This window comes from Salvelinus namaycush, chromosome 6 (genome assembly GCF_016432855.1).
Source record: "Salvelinus namaycush isolate Seneca chromosome 6, SaNama_1.0, whole genome shotgun sequence".
Taxonomy (NCBI): Eukaryota; Metazoa; Chordata; class Actinopteri; order Salmoniformes; family Salmonidae; genus Salvelinus; species Salvelinus namaycush.
Window position 1 is genome coordinate 39,366,710 of NC_052312.1, and position 23,383 is coordinate 39,390,092.

Below are 23,383 nucleotides of genomic sequence, written 5' to 3' on the forward strand. Positions count from 1 at the left end.
CAATTATATGCATATCCTGGCTTAAGGACCTGAGCAACAGGCGGTTTACTTTGGGCACGTCATTCAGGCGGAAATGTAGAAAAAAGGTGCCTAGCCCCTCAATCATGCCCTCTGACACGCCCTTCTCCCTTACTGTGCATAACAAGTACAGTGACTACAAATGTTAGGAGAAGTGATTGGAGTTGTACAGTCCCATGGGGCTGATACATACACTGTTTGGTCGGACGGGGACCCTCTCAAAGTTCATGTTCATGCCTGGGATGATGACGGTCATCTTGCGGGGACCTTTGAACCCCAGAACGTTGGTCTCCTGCAGAGAACACAGGAGATCAGAATGTCACACAACCTTACAGGTTCAATAATATTAGTGTGTGTGTGTGTGTGCACTCACATAGCAGATGGCTGCGAGTTCCTGTCGTGTGTTGCTCTCCTCCAGCAGAGCTCCAGGGTTCTTACAGGGGTTGGTGCCTTGGTCATACACCGTGAACTTGGTCCCCATCAGGTTAGACCTGCAGGATGACCAGACCAATCACATTAGAGTCTACAATGACCCTCCAACACTCACAATCCCACTCAATAGGGTTATCAGATGCAGCCGAGGGCTCAAAACAATATGTCAATTGTTCATCAGCAAGGATTTAGAATTATATTTAGCAGAGTTGTGACAGAGTGAGACGAGTGAGATATGGTCCTACCTCAGTTTCCCCATGAAGCTCTCTCCCTCGCGTGACAGGTCCGTGGCGTCCACTGAGATCAGGTAGTTGGACGTCTTGCTCTTTTTCCTCTTCCTCCCAGCCAGAAGAAACAGCTGGGTGAAACAAAAAGAGTAAACTCAGGGTGAGAGGGAAACTCACAAACCATCATTTTAATCACTGCAATCAAAACAGGTGTTACTTTTACTTTATATTCTCATACCATTTCAAATGTAGCTATTGAGGAAAAGAAAATGAAACAGGCCCGTGAAATACAATTAAAAATAAATCTATCTTGACTGTAAATCTATCTCGGTCTTCTCCATGTTAATCCCCCATGACAGGATGTGAGGTCAAATGTACCTTCCTGCCGTCCTCTCTCTCCATGTGCATAAAGTAGGTGGGGTACAGGCCGCGGTCCATTCCCTTCTTGTCCCGGGATATGCGGCACTTGACGGTGACGCCGCGGAGGGCGGGGCGCACCACAAACTCCTCCAGGTTGTCCACTTCGATCAGGGCGCTCTCCGCCGTGGGCGACCCCGGTGTCATGCACTCCTGTAAGGGGGGGAAAAACACACAATGCTACGTCAAAAAACATACCGGCCAATCACTGTTATAAAGGAGATACGGTCCAGGAGTAGTGGGGACAACATTCATCTGCCATCTTGTTGTTTCAGTGTCTTCATGCATTTCTATACGTCTTCAAGTGACAAGTTAATTTGCCATGTGTAATGAATACATTAGAAATCTCACAAGCCATAGCCACATAGCTATGTATGTGCTCCTAATGATATGACAGGACAGAGACAACTATATGGTTGGACTCACTGTGTTGGACTTTGCGCTGGAAGCAGACGCAGGCCGTGTTGACTCTGGGTTGGGGGACAGCGAGCGTGGCCGGTCTTCATCACCGTGTTCCTCATCCTCACTGGCCTCTTCGTAGTTCATACTGCCTGACAGACCTGGTCATGGGAGAAAGAATGCACTATGGGAGATGTGGCCTACAGCTTACACTCCATTGGTTGGGATCAGGAGGACCCAGGGTTCTATGCAGACAGGAGAGATCATCTCAGATGCCCAGCCAAGCTGAAAACTCCTCCATATCTCCTCAGTAATCCCATAGGTTCTTATTGCCATGACTCAAGAAGGAGAGATTTTTTTCTCCTGGGACCCATTGTGATTAGCCTGCATGTAATGGATATGGGCAATGTATTTCTTCAAATGTATGCAGATTTTGTTTTAGATCACATAGCCTTTGATTTGTTCCAACTAAGTCATCATACTACCCCAGTTGAAAATATGAACTGATGCAATATTTCCTGTATCGGAAAAGGCCACATATTACAATATGCAGCTAAAACTGCTCTCTTAAACATTTAGTAGTCCCCCCAAAATTTGAGGAGACAACCTAACCTTAAAACAGCTGGCAGAGGATAGAAAGGAAAGAGGAGGCGAAATAGTGCTGAGTAACTGTTGAAACCCATTGAGGAAGAACTTTTCTGTATAGAACAGACGAGACTAACAAAGTAACCATGTTACGATAGAAGAGATCTGTTATGAACCTCTAGCCATCCCAGCAGCCTTCATTATCCCCAGACACCACTGTTAGTCCACTTCAGAGCCCTATACATTTCCACAATGGAAAGAATACTGTGAAATACAAGACAATAGATTCTCCATCTTCATTGTGTTTTATCCATCACTGAGAGCTGGTTTCCTGGACCCAGATTAAGCCTTGTACTAAATGCACATTAAGCATGCTTTTCAGTCCAGGATTAATCTGTGTCTGCGAAACCGGCCCTGATAGTCCAATGTAAAGGGGTTAGTTAGGAACGAGGGAAAGCAGAAATCCTATTGTGAGATGCCAGCCAGAAAGACCCAGCATGGTGTGGTCAGACAGGCCTCTGTGGGAGCTGCTCTGGACAGGTGTCAGTAATGCTGCTAATTGGATTTACCAGCCATGACGCTGGCTGGTGCTGTGGAATATTTTAATGAGAAATAATTTTTTAGATGCAAGAGCAGAATTCAAAGTGAGCAGGGGAAAAATGTCCGCTCTCAATGTGTTCCATTGTTGATGATACAAGAAATATTAACCTGTTTTCTTCGGTGTGTCTTGAAGCCAGAGTATGATATCTAGCACTTTACGTCCAATGACTAGGTTATTACCAGTTACTATATAATTCACTGTTGTTGTATCCTCCCTCAGTTTCACCTCTGCTCCATAGAGTTAGTGCTGCACAGAGAGGAAAGGAGGGAGGGAGAGAGAGAGACAGAAACCCAACAACCTTCACTCCAGCCCTGTCACCATGGGAACGGCAGGCTGCTCTCTACTACCTGACTGGAGTAGTTTCTCCCTGGCAGACAGTGGGCGCTCTGGCCCCTCCTCCGGCCCCTCCTCTGGGCCCTCCTCCACTGCACCAACCAACTGGACCACCCTGTCGTTGGCGGGGTCAATCAGAGAGGGGGAGGGGCTGAGAGAGATGTCCCACGCCTCTGCAGACAGACATATGTATTGGCCAACGTGGCTAGAAACAATATGTGCACAGTGGTGTTCACTCCATCTAGCCCCAGAGATGTGTCTAAATGTCAGAGTACTGCCAAACATTAAATACAGACCGCAAATGTCAGCTACATTCTAATAGTGACTCAAAGGCATCAATTAAAACAACAAAGTCTTGTATATTCACTTCTTTTACTAAATCAGCCAAATGGAAATGTCAGTACGTTCTGAAAATACAACTTTTCTTAAAAAGAAAGGGCTCGATGCTCAGGTTGTAAAACCAAAACTTCGGTCTAGCAGCACATGAAGAACTTTACCTTGGGAACTCGCTGACCAGTTTTGATTGAATAGCGTCCCCAAGTCAAATCCAAATGGAGGCAGTAGGCTATTACTAATCCTTTGCTGTTTCCATTTCAATTCGTTTACACTGGGAAATAAAACTGATTGGGCAGCCAGGCACTATCTAAGGCACCTGAGGACAGGCTGGATCTCAGTAGCACTAAGCATTCGTTCATTCATGATGAACATTTGCATTATTGAGAGGGGAGTGTCACCTGCCCTCTTGTTGCTGTCCAGGAGAAGATCCTTAAAAACTGAGGCTAATGCAGTAATATGCTGCCCTTAATCTGGGTCTCAGGTTTAACTAGGTAATACATCTCTCTCCCGGATATAGGGCGGCAGCGTAGCCTAGTGGTTAGAGCGTTGGACTAGTAAACGAAAGGTTGCGAGATCGAATCCCCGAGCTGACAAGGTACAAAATCTGTCGTTCTGCCCCTGAACAAGGCAGTTAACCCACTGTTCCTAGGCCGTCATTGAATATAAGAATTTGTTCTTAACTGACTTGCCTAGTTAAATAAAGGTAAAATAGACCTGGCTATCTTAATTTAGCACAGTAACAGTACAGAATGATATTGAATTAGTCTCAGGAAATGAAAGAGACTTCAACACTCTTCGTGAACCTGCCAGAAGGAGGGGAGGTGAGGTGGCATAAATAGGTACTGTTGTAGGTGGATGCTACTCTTGCCCCTTACAAAATGATCAATTTCTCACTGTCACCATCCACCTCGCCCTCCGCCGGCTCTCTAACTGCACACTGCAGCACCACAGCCCTGGGAGAAGGTAGTATCCCAGAGCAGGGAAAAGGTTTTAGCACTGTGCAATGGCTTTTAATGAGAGCAACTGAAAGGACAGCAGCAACAATAAACCACAACCTTCAAAGTTCTTGAGACTGTCCCTGAACAACGATGTTGACCAGATATGCTCCCATTTCTCATCTGTCCTCCTTTGCTTTCTTTATCTTCTCACCCCCTACCTCTCACTCTACCCTGCATTTCTCTCTCTCTCTCTCAGTTCAGCCTGTCCTCTCACTAGACTACAAAGTGCCTCTACCAGCCCAGAGGTGTGAAAGAGACACTTATATTGAGTGCCCTGTCGGTGTAGCCGTGAGGCCCGCCAGAGCAGCAGACGGGATGTGATCTCTGAAGCTGCTTGGTATTCGACCCAGAGGATTTATCAGGGTAGATGATGATATAACTGACTGACTCGCATGTGTACACACTCTCCTAGGTCTTCTGTCTATAGCACTACTGCGTATGAGACATTGTCTGTGCTGTGTAGGCCATAGGGCTAGGACTATTTCCTGGTCACATGGTCTGACCATAACTAGGCCCCAGAGTATTTCCTGGTCACATGGTCTGACCATAACTAGGCCCCAGAGTATTTCCTGGTCAGGTAAGGTGTTCAAGAAACCCCGCAGCCTTACCTACTGACAGAACTCTTTATAACACTCTACTTTAACACTCCTATCTTCTGTCCAAACTGGCTGTCCTGACTCCCTAACCCCCTTCTCAAGCCCCCCCCGGCTCACCTCGTTTCTGCAGCAGCTCGTGGATGTCCGTCTTGGGCTCCAGCAGAGTCTCCGTGTCCCCGTCCCGGTCAGGCTCCTCGGCGAGGGGAGACTGGTGCAGCGGCTGGGACAGGGACAGGGGCTGGGACTTGCTCACCGACAGAATCTGGATCTTGGTACCCAGGTCTGGGGCCTCAGAGCCCATGAAGGCAGCAGGGCCGTCGATACCTGCAGGGTGGGGCGCATTCACAGACGTTTTTTGAATTATGTTAATGACTTTGCCCTGCATGTCTGTGTGTTTGAGCACCCAGCTGTTTACTTCTCCAAGAGCTGTTCTGTATTCCTGTGCTTCTATCTGTGCTTCCCTGAGGGGATTTGATTTGTACCTACTCCTTATTACTTAGCCGTCTGCTTGCAGCTGCGTTTCTCTGTAGTACCTCTCCTCTATGTTCATGTCAGAGCTTAGCCTTGTGCCATGGAGTGATATGCTGCACTGAGCAGGTGGCCCTTTTCTTGCCTGAGAGTCTGAACGCTGCTCTGCCTCTCTGAATGTGACTCTCTCCTCCCCATCTGAAGGCCCCTCTGGGCATCAGAGAGAACAGCTTCCTGGGTGTCTCCTCCACTACCTTGAACAGGCGCTTCTCCACACGTCCCAAGACTGAGGGAGGCGGTATTAGACACACGTACGCACCACACACACACACCTCAATATATTAGTTTCCTGATTGTTTGGAGGAACATTTTATAACATTGTATCACAGTATGTGAGAGACTAACATACGTTGCATGCCAATGTACAGGTGATTGGTATCAGAAGTGGGATGTACCAATGTTTATAATCCTATTCTATATAAACACTTTTCTCTAGTCTTGTATTTCCTGACTGGTTTCCTCTACCTCGATCTGGAAGGCCACTCTGCTCCTCCAGAGTGAACTCCATGACTGACCCTCTCCCTGCTTTCCTGGGCAACATGGGGCCTGGCCCCACCTTCTCCCACCACTCCCTCTCACTGTCCTCACCTGACATACTGCCCTCACTCTGGACTGGAAAGCAAATGGATCATTAAAGTATTCTTCTTCATAGCCAACAACTGTCTATATCTGACAGTGGACTGGGGTTCAATCACTCTGCACTGATCCTGCTTCCTCAGACCCATTACTTTATCCTGATCGTGTGATCTGACCCCGGAAAAACTAGCTCGTACAGTAGCTAACCCCAAGAACCAAGGCTCACCGTCCATGATTACATCACTGGTGATGCTGAGGCGTGACTCCACCAACGGGGCCTGCTCCTCACTGCGCCGAGGCCTGGAGTGCCTGGGCCGGGCCTCTGGGTTGGGCTGCACCATCAGAGGCTCCTGCCGCTTCCGCCGCTGCTTCTGCTCCAACAGCGCCCTCTGTGGACGGGGGGGTTACGACAGTGAGAGTATACCATGCAAATATTGTCTGTCCGTCCGGCCGTCCCTGCCCTAAACTGACAGCTGGACTGACAGCTGGTGATAAGGCTCTAGTGATCCTCTCTCTCTGGACCCTACCTGTATCTGTCCAGGTATACCTGGCCTCTTTTCCCCACAGTCCATGAGGACACCATCCCTTTCCCTCATTAAAACACTCTTTAATCATAGAGGTCTGGCTGCTATGTAATGCATACCTGTAGACTGTGTACTTCCAGTCATTGCTCGAACACTAGTTAGCATTGGCTCGCGAAACTACCGCTAACTTCCTTCCTACTGGATGAGGAGACATACAACTCATCTGAGTTCATCTGACTCTGGGGAAGAATTACTTTAAACCCCCCCTGACTTCCTCATCCTCAAGCCAGACACGAATCTATATTCAACCTTATACAGACAGCCTTAGACCTTTTCCAGATCATTCAAAATGCTGAGAACCAGACAATCAGTAACAACTCTGTCCTTATCAGATACTTGGGACACTTTGATCGAAAAACCACCGGTGTTGGTGTTTTGAAAAACAGAGTTATCTTAAGCAATATGACAAAACAAATGAGCAAAAAACGCAGTATCGTAGCTTGCCAGCTTCGTTTCAGGGATGTCAAACAAGATGCATGTTCCTATGGTAACATTGTCAGTGTCCTTGATAGACTCCACATTCTTTGTGGTTGTCTTTTCACCACTCCCACTGTTGTTGGGGGAGAGGACAGAACATGATGGCCATTCAATGTGAATCTCAAAATGGAACCCCAGATGGCTTTGTAAACAACACACACAAGCGTCATGACCCGACCTGGCAAATCATTCAGCCACAGTAAAATGTCATGTTTTCTTCCTTCAGTATCTTTGACACTAAATTGGAAGGCAGAATATGCAACTCGCATAGAAACAGAACAGGTGAGGTAAGGTTGGCTAGGCTATATTTATCTCATAGTAAAGGTCACAGAATAATGGACATTTGTATCCTAGCAATACCACTAGAGGAAATGGGACATAAGAGAGTTAGCTACTCAGTGAAGGAACCTTCAGCAACAAATCCATTAAAATCAATTTAGAAAAACCTGTTACATGGGTCCTGGACAAGTAAGCCTAGACTGTTGTTAAATATATTATGAGACAAAGTAACAGAGTGCTTAAAATACAGTGCAAACAATTCAAACTACTTTAGTAAACCTAGAGTTGGAAATGCTGCTTCCTGTGGAACCCTATAACTCTGTGCTGTGCTGGCTGAGGCTCTGTTCAGTACGGGGACAGAGAAACTGGGGACAGGGGACAGTGACAAGGCAGTGGGATCATTAGAGCTGACATTGTCACAGCCATCACAAACGCTCTGGGAAACTAGGGACAACAGCGACGAGGGTTGGCCCCCTTTAGATTTCTGGCTAGACAATACACAGCACAATGTCTCTATGAATATAAAAAAGCTTCACACTAGAGAAATGGTCAATTTCCATGAATTATGGTGACATTTATCAGCTGGCCCTGCAGTCCTGGTCTCTGGTCAAAGCAGGCGATGGGTTACGTAACTGCCTCAATTAGTGGGGAGCATCAAAACAACAAGCGGTGTTTAGTGATGAACTGGGCTGGAAAGAGACGAGAGGTCCTTGTCTCTCTGAAGCCTCATTGGGCTGATTAACCACCACTACAGAAAGGTTTTATTACTCAGGGCTAACGCAACACACACATTCAGGGTCAATGCAACACAGGCGCACACACACAAAAGCACAGACACGCACGCTCGTACCTACACAAACGCACGCACGTGCACACACACACTACCATGGCCTGCTTCTATCTGACACCTGAAAAATAATATTCATTAAATACCCAGACTTTGTCTTTGATTAAAATGCAAATAAGACCAGATGAAAGGCCTCTGGGAGCTTAATGGTTTCACCTTGGAGTCTGATGGTTTACATTTCAAACAGGCTTTGTTTTAAAGGGACATTTCGGGCTTTTGGCAATGAAGCCCTTTCTTTACTTCCCCAGAGTCAGATGAACTAATAAATAGCATTTTTATGTCTCTGCATCCAGTATGAAGGAAGTTAGAGGTAGTTTTGCGAGCCAATGCTAACTAGCGTTAGCCCAATGACTGGACGTCTATTGCATCTACTAGCATGCTAGCAATTACAAGAGACTTCCAGTCCTTGCGTTAACACTACTTATCAATTGCGATAACGCTAGTTAGAAACTTCCTTCAAACTGCACACAGAGACATACAAATTGTATCCACGAGTTCATCTGACTGGGGAAGTAGATACAATCCCGAAGTATCCCTTTAAGAGGGGAACAGGGCTCACCTCTTCGTTTTCTTCTAAGGCTAAAAATAGCAGACAAATGAATAAATCATCTGAATGGATTATCATAATGAAACAGACTGTTAATTTGGACACAGGATACAGATTCCATGTAAACAAGAAACAAAAGCCCCACAATGCTTCACGATGAGATCCTACTTAAAAATGAGCCAAACATATGACACAGGATCTGATTAAACTTTGAAGCCGTTTTGTCTAGTTTTTTTTTCTTTGTCTTCCCTCTTTGCTCTGGGCAGCAGTAGTCATCCTGTGTAAACTGGCTAGCAGTAGTCATCCTGTGTAAACTGGCTAGCAGTAGTCATCCTGTGTAAACTGGCTAGCAGTAGTCATCCTGTGTAAACTGGCTAGCAGTAGTCTTCCTGTGTAAACTGGCTAGCAGTAGTCTTCCTGTGTAAACTGGCTAGCAGTAGTCTTCCTGTGTAAACTGGCCAGCAGTAGTCATACTGTGTAAACTAGCCAGCAGTAGTCTTCCTGTGTAAACTGGCTAGCAGTCGTCTTCCTGTGTAAACTGGCCAGCAGTAGTCATCCTGTGTAAACTGGCTAGCAGTAGTCATCCTGTGTAAACTGGCTAGCAGTAGTCTTCCTGTGTAAACTGGCTAGCAGTCGTCTTCCTGTGTAAACTGGCCAGCAGTAGTCATCCTGTGTAAACTGGCTAGCAGTCGTCTTCCTGTGTAAACTGGCCAGCAGTAGTCATCCTGTGTAAACTGGCTAGCAGTAGTCATCCTGTGTAAACTGGCTAGCAGTAGTCTTCCTGTGTAAACTGGCTAACAGTAGTTTTCCTGTGTAAACTGGCTAGCAGTCGTCTTCCTGTGTAAACTGGCTAGCAGTAGTCATCCTGTGTAAACTGGCCAGCAGTAGTCATCCTGTGTAAACTGGCTAGCAGTAGACTTCCTGTATAAACTGGCCAGCAGTAGTCTTCCTGTGTAAACTGGCCAGCAGTAGTCTTCCTGTGTAAACTGGCTAACAGTAGACTTCCTGTGTAAACTGGCTAGCAGTAGACTTTCTGTGTAAACTGGATAGCAGTAGACTTCCTGTGTAAACTGGCTAGCAGTAGTCTTCCTGTGTAAACTGGCTAACAGTAGTCTTTCTGTGTAAACTGGCTAGCAGTAGTCTTCCTGTGTAAACTGTCTGGGAAATGCTAGCTATATTCGTGTAAGCTGTTTTTCTCTCACTGGTGTGATATTGATCTGTAACTAAGATGCTATTGCTGCTGGAATCTTAGCAATGGCCACTCCTGGATTTAACTCATAATAACGTTTTTACAGAACGGCTACCTCACTAGAACTGACAGCAGTAGAGCACACTGAACTGTCTCACTCGCTGACAGAACTCATCAGCGGCAACGAAACTTCACTTCACTGAATTAACCTTATCCAAACTGAACAGAACTCAAACCTAGTTCCTAGTTTGCTTGGACTACACTCTTAGCACCTTTTTTTCTATCTAGAACGTTGAACAGTTATACGGCTGTCCCCATAGGAGAACCCTTTAAATAACCCTTTTAGGTTCCAGATAGAACTCCTTTGGTTTCATGTATAGAAGGAACCCTTTTGGGTTCCAGGTATAGAAGGAACCCTTCTGGGTTCCTTGTAGAACCCTTTCTACAGAGGATTCTACATGGAACCCAAAAAAGGGTTCTCCTATGGGTACAGTCGAAGAACCCTTTTGGAACCCTTTTTTCTAAGAGTGTATAACCAGAACATAGAGTATGGCTGGAAAATGAGGAATATTTAAGCTACTAATTGTTCAACTATGTGCATATTCAAACAGCAACATAAAGAGTTGATAGAATCTGTTGAATAGGCTATTAGATCCCAGTACACCACCATTACACAGATCATACCTCTAAATGATTAAATATCAGAATATTTTTTGAAAAACTGGAGAAAAGAACGTAGGCTACTAGAAACAACACTGCCCTACAATTAAAACAATCCATTGTATTATTGTCCATTTAAACAAAAGACTTAAGAGGATAGGATATGAGGAAAGGATATGACTCAATATACTGTTTCATTCACCGTCCTAAGGCTTTGGGAGAAAGACATTGTACAGACCTAAAACAAGACATAGGAGGCTAATGAAAATAGCAGACTAGGAGATATCCCACATCCACGGAAGTGTCCCACCAAAGACAGGCTATAACAATGATATCACCAGGATGAGCTGAAATCAAATGCTCGCACACATGCACAGTACACACACGCAAGCACGTACATATGCAAACACACACACACACACACTCACACACAGAAATATACACACCAAAATACACACAGATCAAAATAGTCAACCATAAATGACATAAACAGAACAGAGAATAAGAGGTGCTGACCCACCCTGTCCATTGGTGTCCGGAGTGGGACAGAGAGTAACAGTGAAGTGCAGAAGTTTCTCTGTGGAGCTCAGGGTTCCATGCTCTGTGAGACCCCGTCACGTCTAAACTCTCCCCCACCGAGCAGCACTCTTGCCGGGCATGTCTCTGTCTCCCTGCCCTCCACTACACCTGGATCCTGGATCAGGATTTCAGATCAGACAACTAACACAAGGATAACCACGCAACACCAGCTTCCCTCTCACTCTGAGTCCGTGTCTCCTCCTCGGCCAGTGAGAAAGTGTGAGTGAGAGAGAACTAGAGTGTATGTGCGTGTGTCTGGGTGGTCACTGTCACTAACTGAATCAGCGGTCGTAAGCACCCCGGGGCAGAGTGAGGAAGAGAGAGAGAATGAGTGAGATGGAGAAAGGGAGGGGGGAGGGGGATAGAGGTGCTGCGAGTGTCAGACAGCGATAGAGTAAGAGCTATTGGGGGGGGGGGGGGGGGGGCTGTGTTAGTGTGTGTGGGTTGGTTGGTTTTTCTATCCTTGTGGGGACCTAAAATCCCCACAAGTCCCCACACGGATAGTAAAACAAGGAAAATTCTCCCTTGTGGGGACATTTCTCATGTCCTCATAAGGACAAAGGCCATTTTAAGTTAGGGGTTAGGTTAAGAGTTAGAATTAAGGTTAGGGTAAGGGGTTAGTGGTTAGGAGTTAGGTTTAGGGTTACAAACTTTAGAAGCCTTTTTAAAACTCAAATGTACTACAAATTCTCAGCAACAAATGTGATCAAATTCAGATCCTACATCTGTAGGCATACAGCGTACTACACATACTCTGTCTACTGAAACCTTTCTACGGTTATTCCCTACATAGTGCACTACTTTGTTAGGCTCTGGTCAGAAGTAGTGCACTATGTAGGGAACAGGGTGCCATTTGGGACGCAGACATCGAGTCAGTCTATGTGCCTACCAATCATCTCATCAATCTTTTACTCCATTGTGTGACTGTTGCTTAAGGCTGGTTTCTTAAACCAAATCAGTCCGTTTCACTTTAAAGCAGCGTGGGTAGTGATAAGGTTACTGCAGGCAGGAGGGATTGTAAAGGACAATCATCAGACACGCAGACCAGGAAGAGCTGTTCGCTGAGAAAGGAGCAGATTGGTGCTTTATCTCTACAATGAGTGCTAAAACAATTCACTTCCGGACAAATACTTTTCTTTCTACTAATTGGACAAATTGTACTTCCTTCGAAAATAAAAGAGTTCAAAGACACCCTGTTTTCCCTCGGTTTCATGACAATCAGCCTTACTGTGCCGATGGTCGGAAATTCATAGCCTGAGTGACACCGGAGGCAGAAAACAAGGTCATTTATACACTCGCTGCCATTCAAATGTTCAAGCTTGACAGGCTCACAGCTATAAACATGGACTGAGACCTCAAAAACAATTCTGATAAAAACATGAAAAGACACCAAAAACAACCAAAACATCAAACACAAAATGCCTCTAGATATAAATAATATGGACTAGTCTGGTCATTTCTGCATCATAAATAGAATACTCATGACATATACCCTGAACAAGTCTATTGGAGCCGTAGTGTCTATATGGGAGCCGTAGTGTCTATAGGGTTGCTATGATGCTGGGCAGGTGCTGTATGTGGCGTAACTAGTTTAATGTGTTTAATAAGGGTAGTCATTACCTGCTTTTCCAGCTTCTGCTGCCTGAGGCTGGTGCTTTCATCATCAAGGGCACTGAGAAGAGACGAAAGACAAAATGGTTACTATCCACTCATAACTCATATCTGACTGAGACATAATAGAAGTGGTTCTGTGGTTAATATGAATCTGTTATCTGGGTCTCATCTGTTATCTGTTATTTTTCCAATAAGAAACTATTTGCTACAGTGGTCACTAATGAATGCACCCCCGATCGAGGTTGGTTGGTATGCAGATTTTCATACCGTTTCTGTGCCATACAGGGGGAATTTGGTATTACCGGAAGTGCACACAAGGGGCCTTATTTCTTTTTAAAAAAGGTATTGAAAATCATACCATCGGTATATCTAAATACCCCGATATATGGTATATCGCCCAAGCCTACCCTGTTGTCACTTACAATGACACTAATGATTTTCAATGGAATTCCACCAGGGGGCATCGCTGCTGTGAATAATAACTGCGGACAATGCACTGAAATCTCCTGGCAGAGCTAGAATTGAACGTTACCAAGGTGTTCGCTTGAAAAAGCAGTGTCACTGCTGGACATAACTAAGACTGTCATACAGGATTACTGTCATACCTTAGGCTAGAACTGTTTGAGCTTAGCCTGACTGCATGATCTGCACACTGTAAAGAAACATGTAGTTGTTAATAGATATCATTTTGTCCAGGAGTTGTTCATGACCACAGAGGCTAACTTGACAAGAAAAGCTTAGGGCTCGAGCTACAAAACTCCTCACTTTCCTTGTGAGGTCAAAAATGATACTGTATCATGACTGTATAATGCAATAGAACAACGCATCAGGCAGCAGCACCACCGTGCTACAAAGCAACAGCAGTTACATCTAAAACACAGTTCTCCATAGAGTTCTGTCTCTGGCCGTCAGAGTGGTGGCTGTTGTTTGGGACGACTTCTCCTGGACTCCTGTGAAAAGGCCTGCTGGGTACATGTTGCTAAGCTACAGTGGAGAAGGAGAAGAAGGTGGGAGTAGCAGTGGGAGTCTATTCAGAGGCACAGAGCGAGTTAGAGGAACCCATCGCTACTCTACCCAGCCACAGACATAACCTACAAGACACTATCACTGACAGACATAACCTACAAGACACTCTTACTGACAGACATAACCTACAAGACACTCTTACTGACAGACATAACCTACAAGACACTCTTACTGACAGACATAACCTACAAGACACTCTTACTGACAGACATAACCTACAAGACACTCTTACTGACAGACATAACCTACAAGACACTCTCATTGACAGACATAACCTACAAGACACTCTCATTGACAGACATAACCTACAAGACACTCTCACTGACAGACATAACCTACAAGACACTCTCACTGACAGACATTACCTACAAGACACTCTTACTGACAGACATAACCTACAAGACACTCTCACTGACAGACATAACCTACAAGACAGACATAACCTACAAGACACTCTCAATGACAGACATAATCTACAAGACACTCTCACTGACAGACATTACCTACAAGACACTCACTGCAAGAGCACAGCCTTGGGGGGGGGGGGGGGGTGATGGAGGAATGGGGGGAGTGTGTGATAGAGGATGGGGGAGTGTGTGATAGAGGATGGGGGAGTGTGTGATGGGGGGAGTGTGTGATGGAGGATGGGGGAGTGTGTGATGGAGGATGGGGGAGTGTGTGATGGAGGATGGGGGAGTGTGTGATGGAGGGAGGGTGCGATGGAGGATGGGGGGAGTGTGTGATGGAGGATGGGGGAGTGTGTGATGGAGGGAGTGTGCGATGGAGGATGGGGGGAGTGTGTGATGGAGGGAGTGTGTGATGGAGGATGAGGGAGTGTGTGATGGAGGGATGGGGGAGTGTGTGATGGGGGGAGTGTGTGATGGAGGATGGGGGGAGTGTGTGATGGAGGATGGGGGGAGTGTGTGATAGAGGATGGGGGAGTGTGTGATGGAGGATGGGGGAGTGTGTGATAGAGGATGGGGGAGTGTGTGATGGAGGATGGGGGAGTGTGTGATAGAGGGTGGGGGAGTGTGTGATAGAGGATGGGGGAGTGTGTGATGGGGGGAGTGTGCGATAGAGGATGGGGGGGGTGTGTGATGGAGGGAGTGTGTGATGGAGGATGGGGGAGTGTGTGATGGAGGATGGGGGAGTGTGTGATGGAGGATGGGGGAGTGTGTGATGGAGGATGGGGGGAGTGTGTGATGGAGGATGGGGGGGTGATGGAGGATGGGGGAGTGTGTGATAGAGGATGGGGCAGTGTGTGATGGAGGATGGGGGAGTGTGTGATAGAGGATGGGGGAGTGTGTGATAGAGGATGGGGGAGTGTGTGATGGGGGGAGTGTGCGATGGAGGATGGGGGGAGTGTGTGATGGAGGGAGTGTGTGATGGAGGATGGGGGAGTGTGTGATGGAGGATGGGGGAGTGTGTGATGGAGGATGGGGGAGTGTGTGATGGAGGATGGGGGGAGTGTATGATGGAGGATGGGGGGGTGATGGAGGATGGGGGGGTGATGGAGGATGGGGGAGTGTGTGATAGAGGATGGGGGAGTGTGTGATGGAGGATGGGGGAGTGATGGAGGATGGGGGAGTGTGTGATAGAGGATGGGGGAGTGTGTGATGGAGGATGGGGGAGTGTGTGATAGAGGATGGGGGAGTGTGTGATAGAGGATGGGGGAGTGTGTGATGGGGGGAGTGTGTGATGGAGGATGGGGGAGTGTGTGATGGAGGATGGGGGAGTGTGTGATGGAGGATGGGGGAGTGTGTGATGGAGGATGGGGGAGTGTGTGATGGAGGGAGTGTGCGATGGAGGATGGGGGGAGTGTGTGATGGAGGATGGGGGAGTGTGTGATGGAGGGTGTTAAGTCGAAATGACACAACGACAAGGTTCCAGTTTAACAAAGTTTACTCTACTATATGAACACACTACAAGGTAGCCATTACACTCCAGGCTAGGTCCAACAACGAACAGACTTCCAGCGCATGCGCACTCTTGACTCCGTGATAGCCCCGTAATAACAGGAGTATAGGGATACTTAAAACATGAACTTAACAATCTCCCCCTTTTCTTTAAAGACAAATAAAACATCAACAACATAATTAAAGGTCCAAGTATTATTCAAGATCCCCATTACAAATGGGTTGTGTTACAGGCTGCCACTTTCCATTACTGAGAGCCTGTAGGAGCGAGAGCCTGTAGGAGCACAAGACCGGATGCTCCCTTTTTAGTCAGACAGTCAGCAAGCTGTTCCTTTGTGGTCGACCACAGAATCCGCTGGATTCTCTGTGCTTGAATAAGTTCCTTGATGCTGATAATCTCAAAGTCTTTTCTCTGTGACAGACTTGGTTGACTTCACAGCATCAACTAATGAGTAGTTGTCAGTGACACAAACTACAGGTAGGAAGTGCCGTTTTGTCCCACCAGTGATAACCTAGCGAAGCATCACTGAAGACAACTAGTTTCAAAGAGTCATCTTTTCCAACATGCTGAAACTTTAACGTCACTTGTTGTGATTCCAGTTTACGAACAACTTTGTTTGCCTCATGAATGGTTTGTACAGTGGCGTGTTTTGTGTTAGATGCCAAGTTGCAACCATCAAACCAGGTCTACTCTGTCTCGCAGCCCATAAAATTTGTCCCATCTTTGACCTCAATTGACCAGCTTCAATTCCACAGAGGGGAATTCCTTTGTACGGCTCTTGAAGAATCCATGTGGATAGGTTGAAGATTCTTGATATAGCTCTCCTGTTGCATCAGTATTTTTCCATCAACTGTAATAAACTCTATGCCAACATAACAAAAATGATCATGCTCCTCACGGCCAACCTAGAAAACAGCTTTGAGGTGTGGAATCACAGTTGAAGCAAAGGTCTGTGAGCCACCCCAGATAAAGTCATCAACATGACAGGCAAGTACTCCAGTCACATTGCAGTCTTGATCAAGCCAATAGAAGACTCCAGGATCCACTTGTGACATTTTTCCACCTGTATTCAGCATTGTTGCCTTGACTTTGTTGTACCAGTAGAGTGATCCATCTGCCAGTCCATACACACACTTTTTTAGTTTCCACAGTGTTCCTTCACTTTTAGCTTCGGGCGGAGGTCGGATGTGAATGTCCCTTGACAGCTCTGTTCCCTTGTTGAGACGCACTTTTGGCCAATGTCTTTGACTTCCTCAAACACTCCATTTTTCCTCCAATTACTGAGCTCATCTAGCTTAGCTGAGTCAAATGACACGTCCTTTGTTTCAAGTACATCATCATTTTGAATGTCATTCTGTTTTTCTCGATTTTCCATTGGTTCAATTCTGATATTATCTACAAGTGGCAGGTCAGCTGACCCTGTTGTACCAGAAAGTGTAGCTGGTTCAGAGTACTGCAAGTTGTACCAGTTCTTGTGTTTTGCTTTTCCTGCTCGTCCAATGACGGTTGCTGTATGTGGAATACCACTTTCTCTGTCCGTGTATTTAACAGGTTGTCCAGTTTTCAGATTGGAACAACCATGTTCTCTTAACACATGTGGCTGTTGAATGTTTTCCTCATTTGAACGCTCAACAGTATTACCTGTGGCATGGTTGAAGGTCTCTGCTCCATTTCCTATGTCAGTTTCGGTGTCCATATCATTGGATGCGACATCTGGTAGGTTTGTGTCTGTTACTGTGTCCTTTTTGTCATTTTCATTAGGAGACTGATTCTCAGCAACAGCCCCTCTATCTTGTTGATCATTTACTTTCCGCAATCTTGAGTGATGCACCCTGACAATCATGCCTCCGTGCCTCACAAATATCACCACACCATCTTGACCAATGACTACTCCCGGTCCTTTCCACTCTTGACAGTCAACTCGTTTGTAGTACACTTTGTCTCCAGACTCGTACTTCTCATCATCATTATTCCCTGAACTGCTGAGTAACTTTTGAAGTCTGTTAACTGTATCATGTCCAAACTGTTTGTAAAGCTTTAACAATACTTTGTGTTTTTCTTTAGTGCTCATGTTCTCTGTGACTGTCAGAATCTTCATGTGCTCTGTGTCAGTCAGAATCTCATTTTTGCATGGACACTGTGTGATGTCTTTGTCTAAAATGTTTACACAATAGTGGCCTGAGGTAGTAAGTTCAAGAGTCACTGGTTGTTTAAACATCACTGCCTTGTCATTTTTTATGTCTAGTACAGCCTCTGCCTTCTTGAGGGAAGCTTTGCTTAATAGTAAGGGGATATCTGTAGGGACCACCTCTGTTTCAATGTGACACTTAGTCTGACCAATTTTTGCTGGTATCTTAACTCTCTTGGTAGAATGGACAATTCTCCCGTCTCCAAATTTGAAAGCTCTGTTGCTTGGTGTGTCAATCATATTTTGTACTTCCTTCATATTTAGTTCACTGACATAGCTATCAAGCCATTTTGCACCACACACTGTCCGTGTACATGCAGTATCAATCACAGCAGATCCTAAGGATTCAACTATAAAAATCTCAGTATCAGAAGCAGATTCATTTGAAAACAGTGTAATGTTACACTGCTCTATCTCTGTGTTTACATTTTCCTCTGTTAGTTTAACTTGTTCATTTTTATGAGGACAGTCTTTAACCCAATGGTAAGTGCTTTGACAAATAGCACATTTCGATCTCCTTCCATATGTGTCCAGTGGATTTGTGCCGGGAAATGGCGCCCTCTTCTGGTTATCTTGAGAACGTGACTTTTTGGCGCCTTTTCTGTGCTGCTCGGTGTAATATGCTGCGTCACTCACTTGCATTCCATCTGTTATTGGCGCGACAGACGTCTTTTCACCAAATATTCTTTTTAGTGCCGACTTCATAGATGCAAAAGTCAGCACAGTACAAGCAGTCAACGCCAACTGTTTCTCCCTACCATCTAGACAAGCAGTGTCTAGCAACTTGAACCCTAACACTGCATCTGGGAGAACCATGTCGTACTTGCGCATTCTATTGTACCTCTGTTCGAAGTCAATGATGTAGTCCGCCATTGCAACCGAAATATCTCTCGTAACACTGTCAAAGTTTGAATATGCCTCGTAGGCACGGTCTTTCTCTTCTTTAAGAAATACAGAATCCAGTGCTGTGATCAAAGTTCCCATACCGTCATCCTTGTTCAAATCCTCAACGGATATTTCCAGTGCTGTATCTCTCGCTCTTCCCTCGAGCGATAATACCACCGCAAGTGCTTGCTTTTTCGCGTCCAGATTAGTAACGCGTGTCCAGATTCCCAGTTCATTTTTCCAACTTTCGTACGACCTCTTCTCGTCGAAGCGAGGTGGCACGTTGTAGTTAGAAGCCATCGTCTGCTACCAATGTTAAGTCGAAATGACACAACGACAAGGTTCCAGTTTAACAAAGTTTACTCTACTATATGAACACACTACAAGGTAGCCATTACACTCCAGGCTAGGTCCAACAACGAACAGACTTCCAGCGCATGCGCACTCTTGACTCCGTGATAGCCCCGTAATAACAGGAGTATAGGGATACTTAAAACATGAACTTAACAGAGGGAGTGTGCGATGGAGGATGGGGGGAGTGTGTGATGGAGGGAGTGTGTGATGGAGGATGAGGGAGTGTGTGATGGAGGGATGGGGGAGTGTGTGATGGGGGGAGTGTGTGATGGAGGATGGGGGGAGTGTGTGATGGAGGATGGGGGGAGTGTGTGATAGAGGATGGGGGAGTGTGTGATGGAGGATGGGGGAGTGTGTGATAGAGGATGGGGGAGTGTGTGATGGAGGATGGGGGAGTGTGTGATAGAGGATGGGGGAGTGTGTGATAGAGGATGGGGGAGTGTGTGATGGGGGGAGTGTGCGATGGAGGATGGGGGGGGTGTGTGATGGAGGGAGTGTGTGATGGAGGATGGGGGAGTGTGTGATGGAGGATGGGGGAGTGTGTGATGGAGGATGGGGGAGTGTGTGATGGAGGATGGGGGAGTGTGTGATGGAGGATGGGGGGAGTGTATGATGGAGGATGGGGGGGTGATGGAGGATGGGGGAGTGTGTGATAGAGGATGGGGCAGTGTGTGATGGAGGATGGGGGAGTGTGTGATAGAGGATGGGGGAGTGTGTGATGGAGGATGGGGGAGTGTGTGATAGAGGATGGGGGAGTGTGTGATGGGGGGAGTGTGCGATGGAGGATGGGGGGAGTGTGTGATGGAGGGAGTGTGTGATGGAGGATGGGGGAGTGTGTGATGGAGGATGGGGGAGTGTGTGATGGAGGATGGGGGAGTGTGTGATGGAGGATGGGGGGAGTGTATGATGGAGGATGGGGGGGTGATGGAGGATGGGGGAGTGTGTGATAGAGGATGGGGGAGTGTGTGATGGAGGATGGGGGAGTGATGGAGGATGGGGGAGTGTGTGATAGAGGATGGGGGAGTGTGTGATGGAGGATGGGGGAGTGTGTGATAGAGGATGGGGGAGTGTGTGATGGAGGATGGGGGAGTGTGTGATGGAGGATGGGGGAGTGTGTGATGGAGGATGGGGGAGTGTGTGATGGAGGATGGGGGAGTGTGTGATGGAGGATGGGGGAGTGTGTGATGGACGGAGTGTGCGATGGAGGATGGGGGGAGTGTGTGATGGAGGATGGGGGAGTGTGTGATGGAGGGAGTGTGTGATGGAGGATGGGGGAGTGTGTGATAGAGGATGGGGGAGTGTGTGATAGAGGTTGGGGGAGTGTGTGATGGAGGATGGGGGAGTGTGTGATGGAGGGAGTGTGCGATGGAGGATGGGGGGAGTGTGTGATGGAGGGAGTGTGTGATGGAGGATGGGGGAGTGTGTGATGGAGGATGGGGGAGTGTGTGATGGAGGATGGGGGAGTGTGTGATGGAGGATGAGGGAGTGTGTGATGGAGGATGTTGAAGATTGTGAGAACAAAAAAAACAAGGTTCTGCAACAAGCTGCTGAAATCTCTCAAAACAATTTAACATCTCTGGGCTTCACTAATTTCTCCGTCAGTCTACATGCTCATAACATATGTTGCTGTCAAACAGCCTGGGCTGTACTATACCCTTTACATCTCCCATTCAGACAGAACGTCTTTCAGGAGTAGGACTAGAACTTCATTAAGCACAACTATCTACAGTAAATAACAATCTCTCCATACCACTGATTTACTCTCGCTCTCCCTCTGAGCAGTAAATCTCATACTTCTGGTGTCTGGGATAAGGTCCGTGACACATCACTCTGCTGGAGGATATAAGGGCCTCATTACGTCATCAGCACCGCTTCTGACGGACAGTCACCAAATGCCAAGAGGAATAGAAAGCAGAACGATCATCTGCTGAGAGGCATACATCATCCGTCTATTACGTGAACTCAGATTATTACAGACAACAACACCGATGACTTGGCCACGTCCTCTGACATCCTCAGAATGATTCATTAAAATCATTAAGCTAAGTAAGTAAGTCAATTATTACAGATTGAGATTCCACATTCTGTGGCAATAAGAATTGTTGCCAATGTCATTGAACCAATGAGTTTTGGACCAGACTTTGCGAGTTGCTTGTCTATTTATTCAACAAGAACCCCTGTTTGGTTAGCTTAACATGAATGATCAGTCATCTATGAGGCTGCAGAGCACTCCGTTTTAGTGTACTGATTGTTACAGCTCTCTTCAAGTCTAATGAGCCCAGTGCAGCACTATCCATACAGGCGTGCAGATCTGTCCACAGGGAATCCATTACATGGCCCTGAGGTGTTGGTGACAGTAGTGACGAGTGAAGGATGATGGGAGGTGTTAATTACACATGGTCATTACACTCGTAGAAAAAAAAGGTGCTATCTAGAACCTTAAAGGGTTCTTCGGCTGTCCCCATAGGAGAACCCTTTTTGGTTCCATGTAGAACCCTTTCTACAGACGGTTCTACATGGAACCAAAAAGGGTGCTACCTAGAACCAAAACAGGTTCTACCTAGAACCACAAAATGTTACCCTATGGGGACAACCGAAGAACCCTTTTAGAACTGTTTTTCTAAGAGTGTAGGATGGCCAGAGGAGGGCCAGGGGGAGGAGCGGAAGAGGAGCAGGGGACTCTTTCTTTTCAACAGCCGTCCAGCTTGGGACCTGGGTGGAGACGCAATGGGAATACTCTCCACTGGGGAAAGGCTGGAGACTTGGTGTGTATGGTTACTACCAAAGGGTGTTTGACCTCTTTTGGAACACTGACCTATTGGAGCTTACTATGAATACAACAATTATACTTTGACCATGAAATGACTAGTTGATGGAAGCTGTGGGTGCCTGGGTGGATGGTTAATTATAGGTATTCTAATGGATGGGTGCTAAAGATGTAGGACCTTAATTTGAGCCAGTTTGCTACAGCAGGGTAATAATCTTGAAGCAACAGGAAATGTGAATTATTATGTAGATTATAATTAATGGACAAGTTTCAAAGTGGAAATTACAAACTTCAGAAGCCTTTATAAACCTCAAATACACTCCAAGTTTTACATTTCCTGCATTGCAGGAAAGTTCTCCTGCAACAGGGTGATCAAATTAAGATCCAACATCTGTGTTACTTACCTTGCTGTTAAGGTAGAGGAGAAATTGGCGGAGCTGGAGGGTCTTCAGGGCCATGGGGTTTTCGAACAGGAACACAGGACACAGAGAAGAATAGAGTTAGCAAGAGATCATCACTTCACAGGCATCTACGCGGTAATCAATGTTTCATGCCTCTGTCCCGAAGAAAGCACCAGTTAGCCTTGAGCTAGCCTCGAGCTAGGCCCATATACCAGCTAATTCTAGGGCTACAATACCTCTTTTGCCAATTGGCCTGGAAACCTTTACTGTCGACACGGAGCCCCGCCGATCCATCACGCCTAGTCTGCCGACTTAATCGCCCCGATGTGGTCTCAACAGGCTATTCCGTTATAATGTCGCGAAGAACCATCTGCTTGCCCCGGCCCGCTAGCTTCCTGAACGCCGTGTCTCCCGCTCGCATAGCGTAGTAGTGTCTACCGAACGGCTCCCTGACTCACCTATTGCTGCTCATTGGACCCTATGATCACTCGGCTACACAGTTGATGCCCCCTGGACTGTTTCAGTAACAAGGTACCTCATTTTGTTTATCTGTCGGCCCCAGCCTCGAACTCCTGTCCTGTATGTACCGAACTGACCCGCTCTGCACATTCAACACCATTTACCCATTGGTGTCTTAGCTCTCCCGATCAACAACTGTGATTGCTTTATGCCTCTCTCTAATGTCAATATGCCTTGTCTGCTGCTGTCTTGGCTAGTTCTTATTGTTTTATTTCACAGTAGAGCTCTCAGTCCCGCTCATCATGACTTAGATAGCTCTTTTGTCCCACCCCCCACATATGCAGAGACCTCACCTGGCTTAACTGGTGCCACCAGAGACGAAACCTCTCTCATCGTCACTCAACGCCAAGGTTTACCTCCACTGTACTCACATCCTACCATACCCTTGTCTGTACATTATGCCCTGAATCTATTCTACCACGCCCAGAAATCTGCTCCTTTTATTCTCTGTTCCCAATGCACTAGACGACCAGTTCTTATAGCCTTTAGCCGTACCCTTATCCT

General features: G+C 46.5%; 1 protein-coding gene across 1 annotated transcript in view; it reads right to left on the reverse strand.

Moving 5' to 3' along the window:
• Window positions 1–23,383, reverse strand: part of LOC120049975 (tubby-related protein 3-like) — a 40,138-nt gene that overhangs the window by 4,881 nt on the left and 11,874 nt on the right. Inside the window, exons 2-10 of the mRNA XM_038996525.1 lie at window positions 22,364–22,405; window positions 12,829–12,880; window positions 6,273–6,435; window positions 5,060–5,266; window positions 1,521–1,654; window positions 1,056–1,247; window positions 696–808; window positions 392–509; window positions 212–310 (exon numbers count right to left, since the gene is read on the reverse strand). Coding sequence (XP_038852453.1) covers window positions 212–310; window positions 392–509; window positions 696–808; window positions 1,056–1,247; window positions 1,521–1,654; window positions 5,060–5,266; window positions 6,273–6,435; window positions 12,829–12,880; window positions 22,364–22,405 — 1,120 coding nt within the window. The remainder of the gene's footprint in view (window positions 1–211; window positions 311–391; window positions 510–695; window positions 809–1,055; window positions 1,248–1,520; window positions 1,655–5,059; window positions 5,267–6,272; window positions 6,436–12,828; window positions 12,881–22,363; window positions 22,406–23,383) is intronic.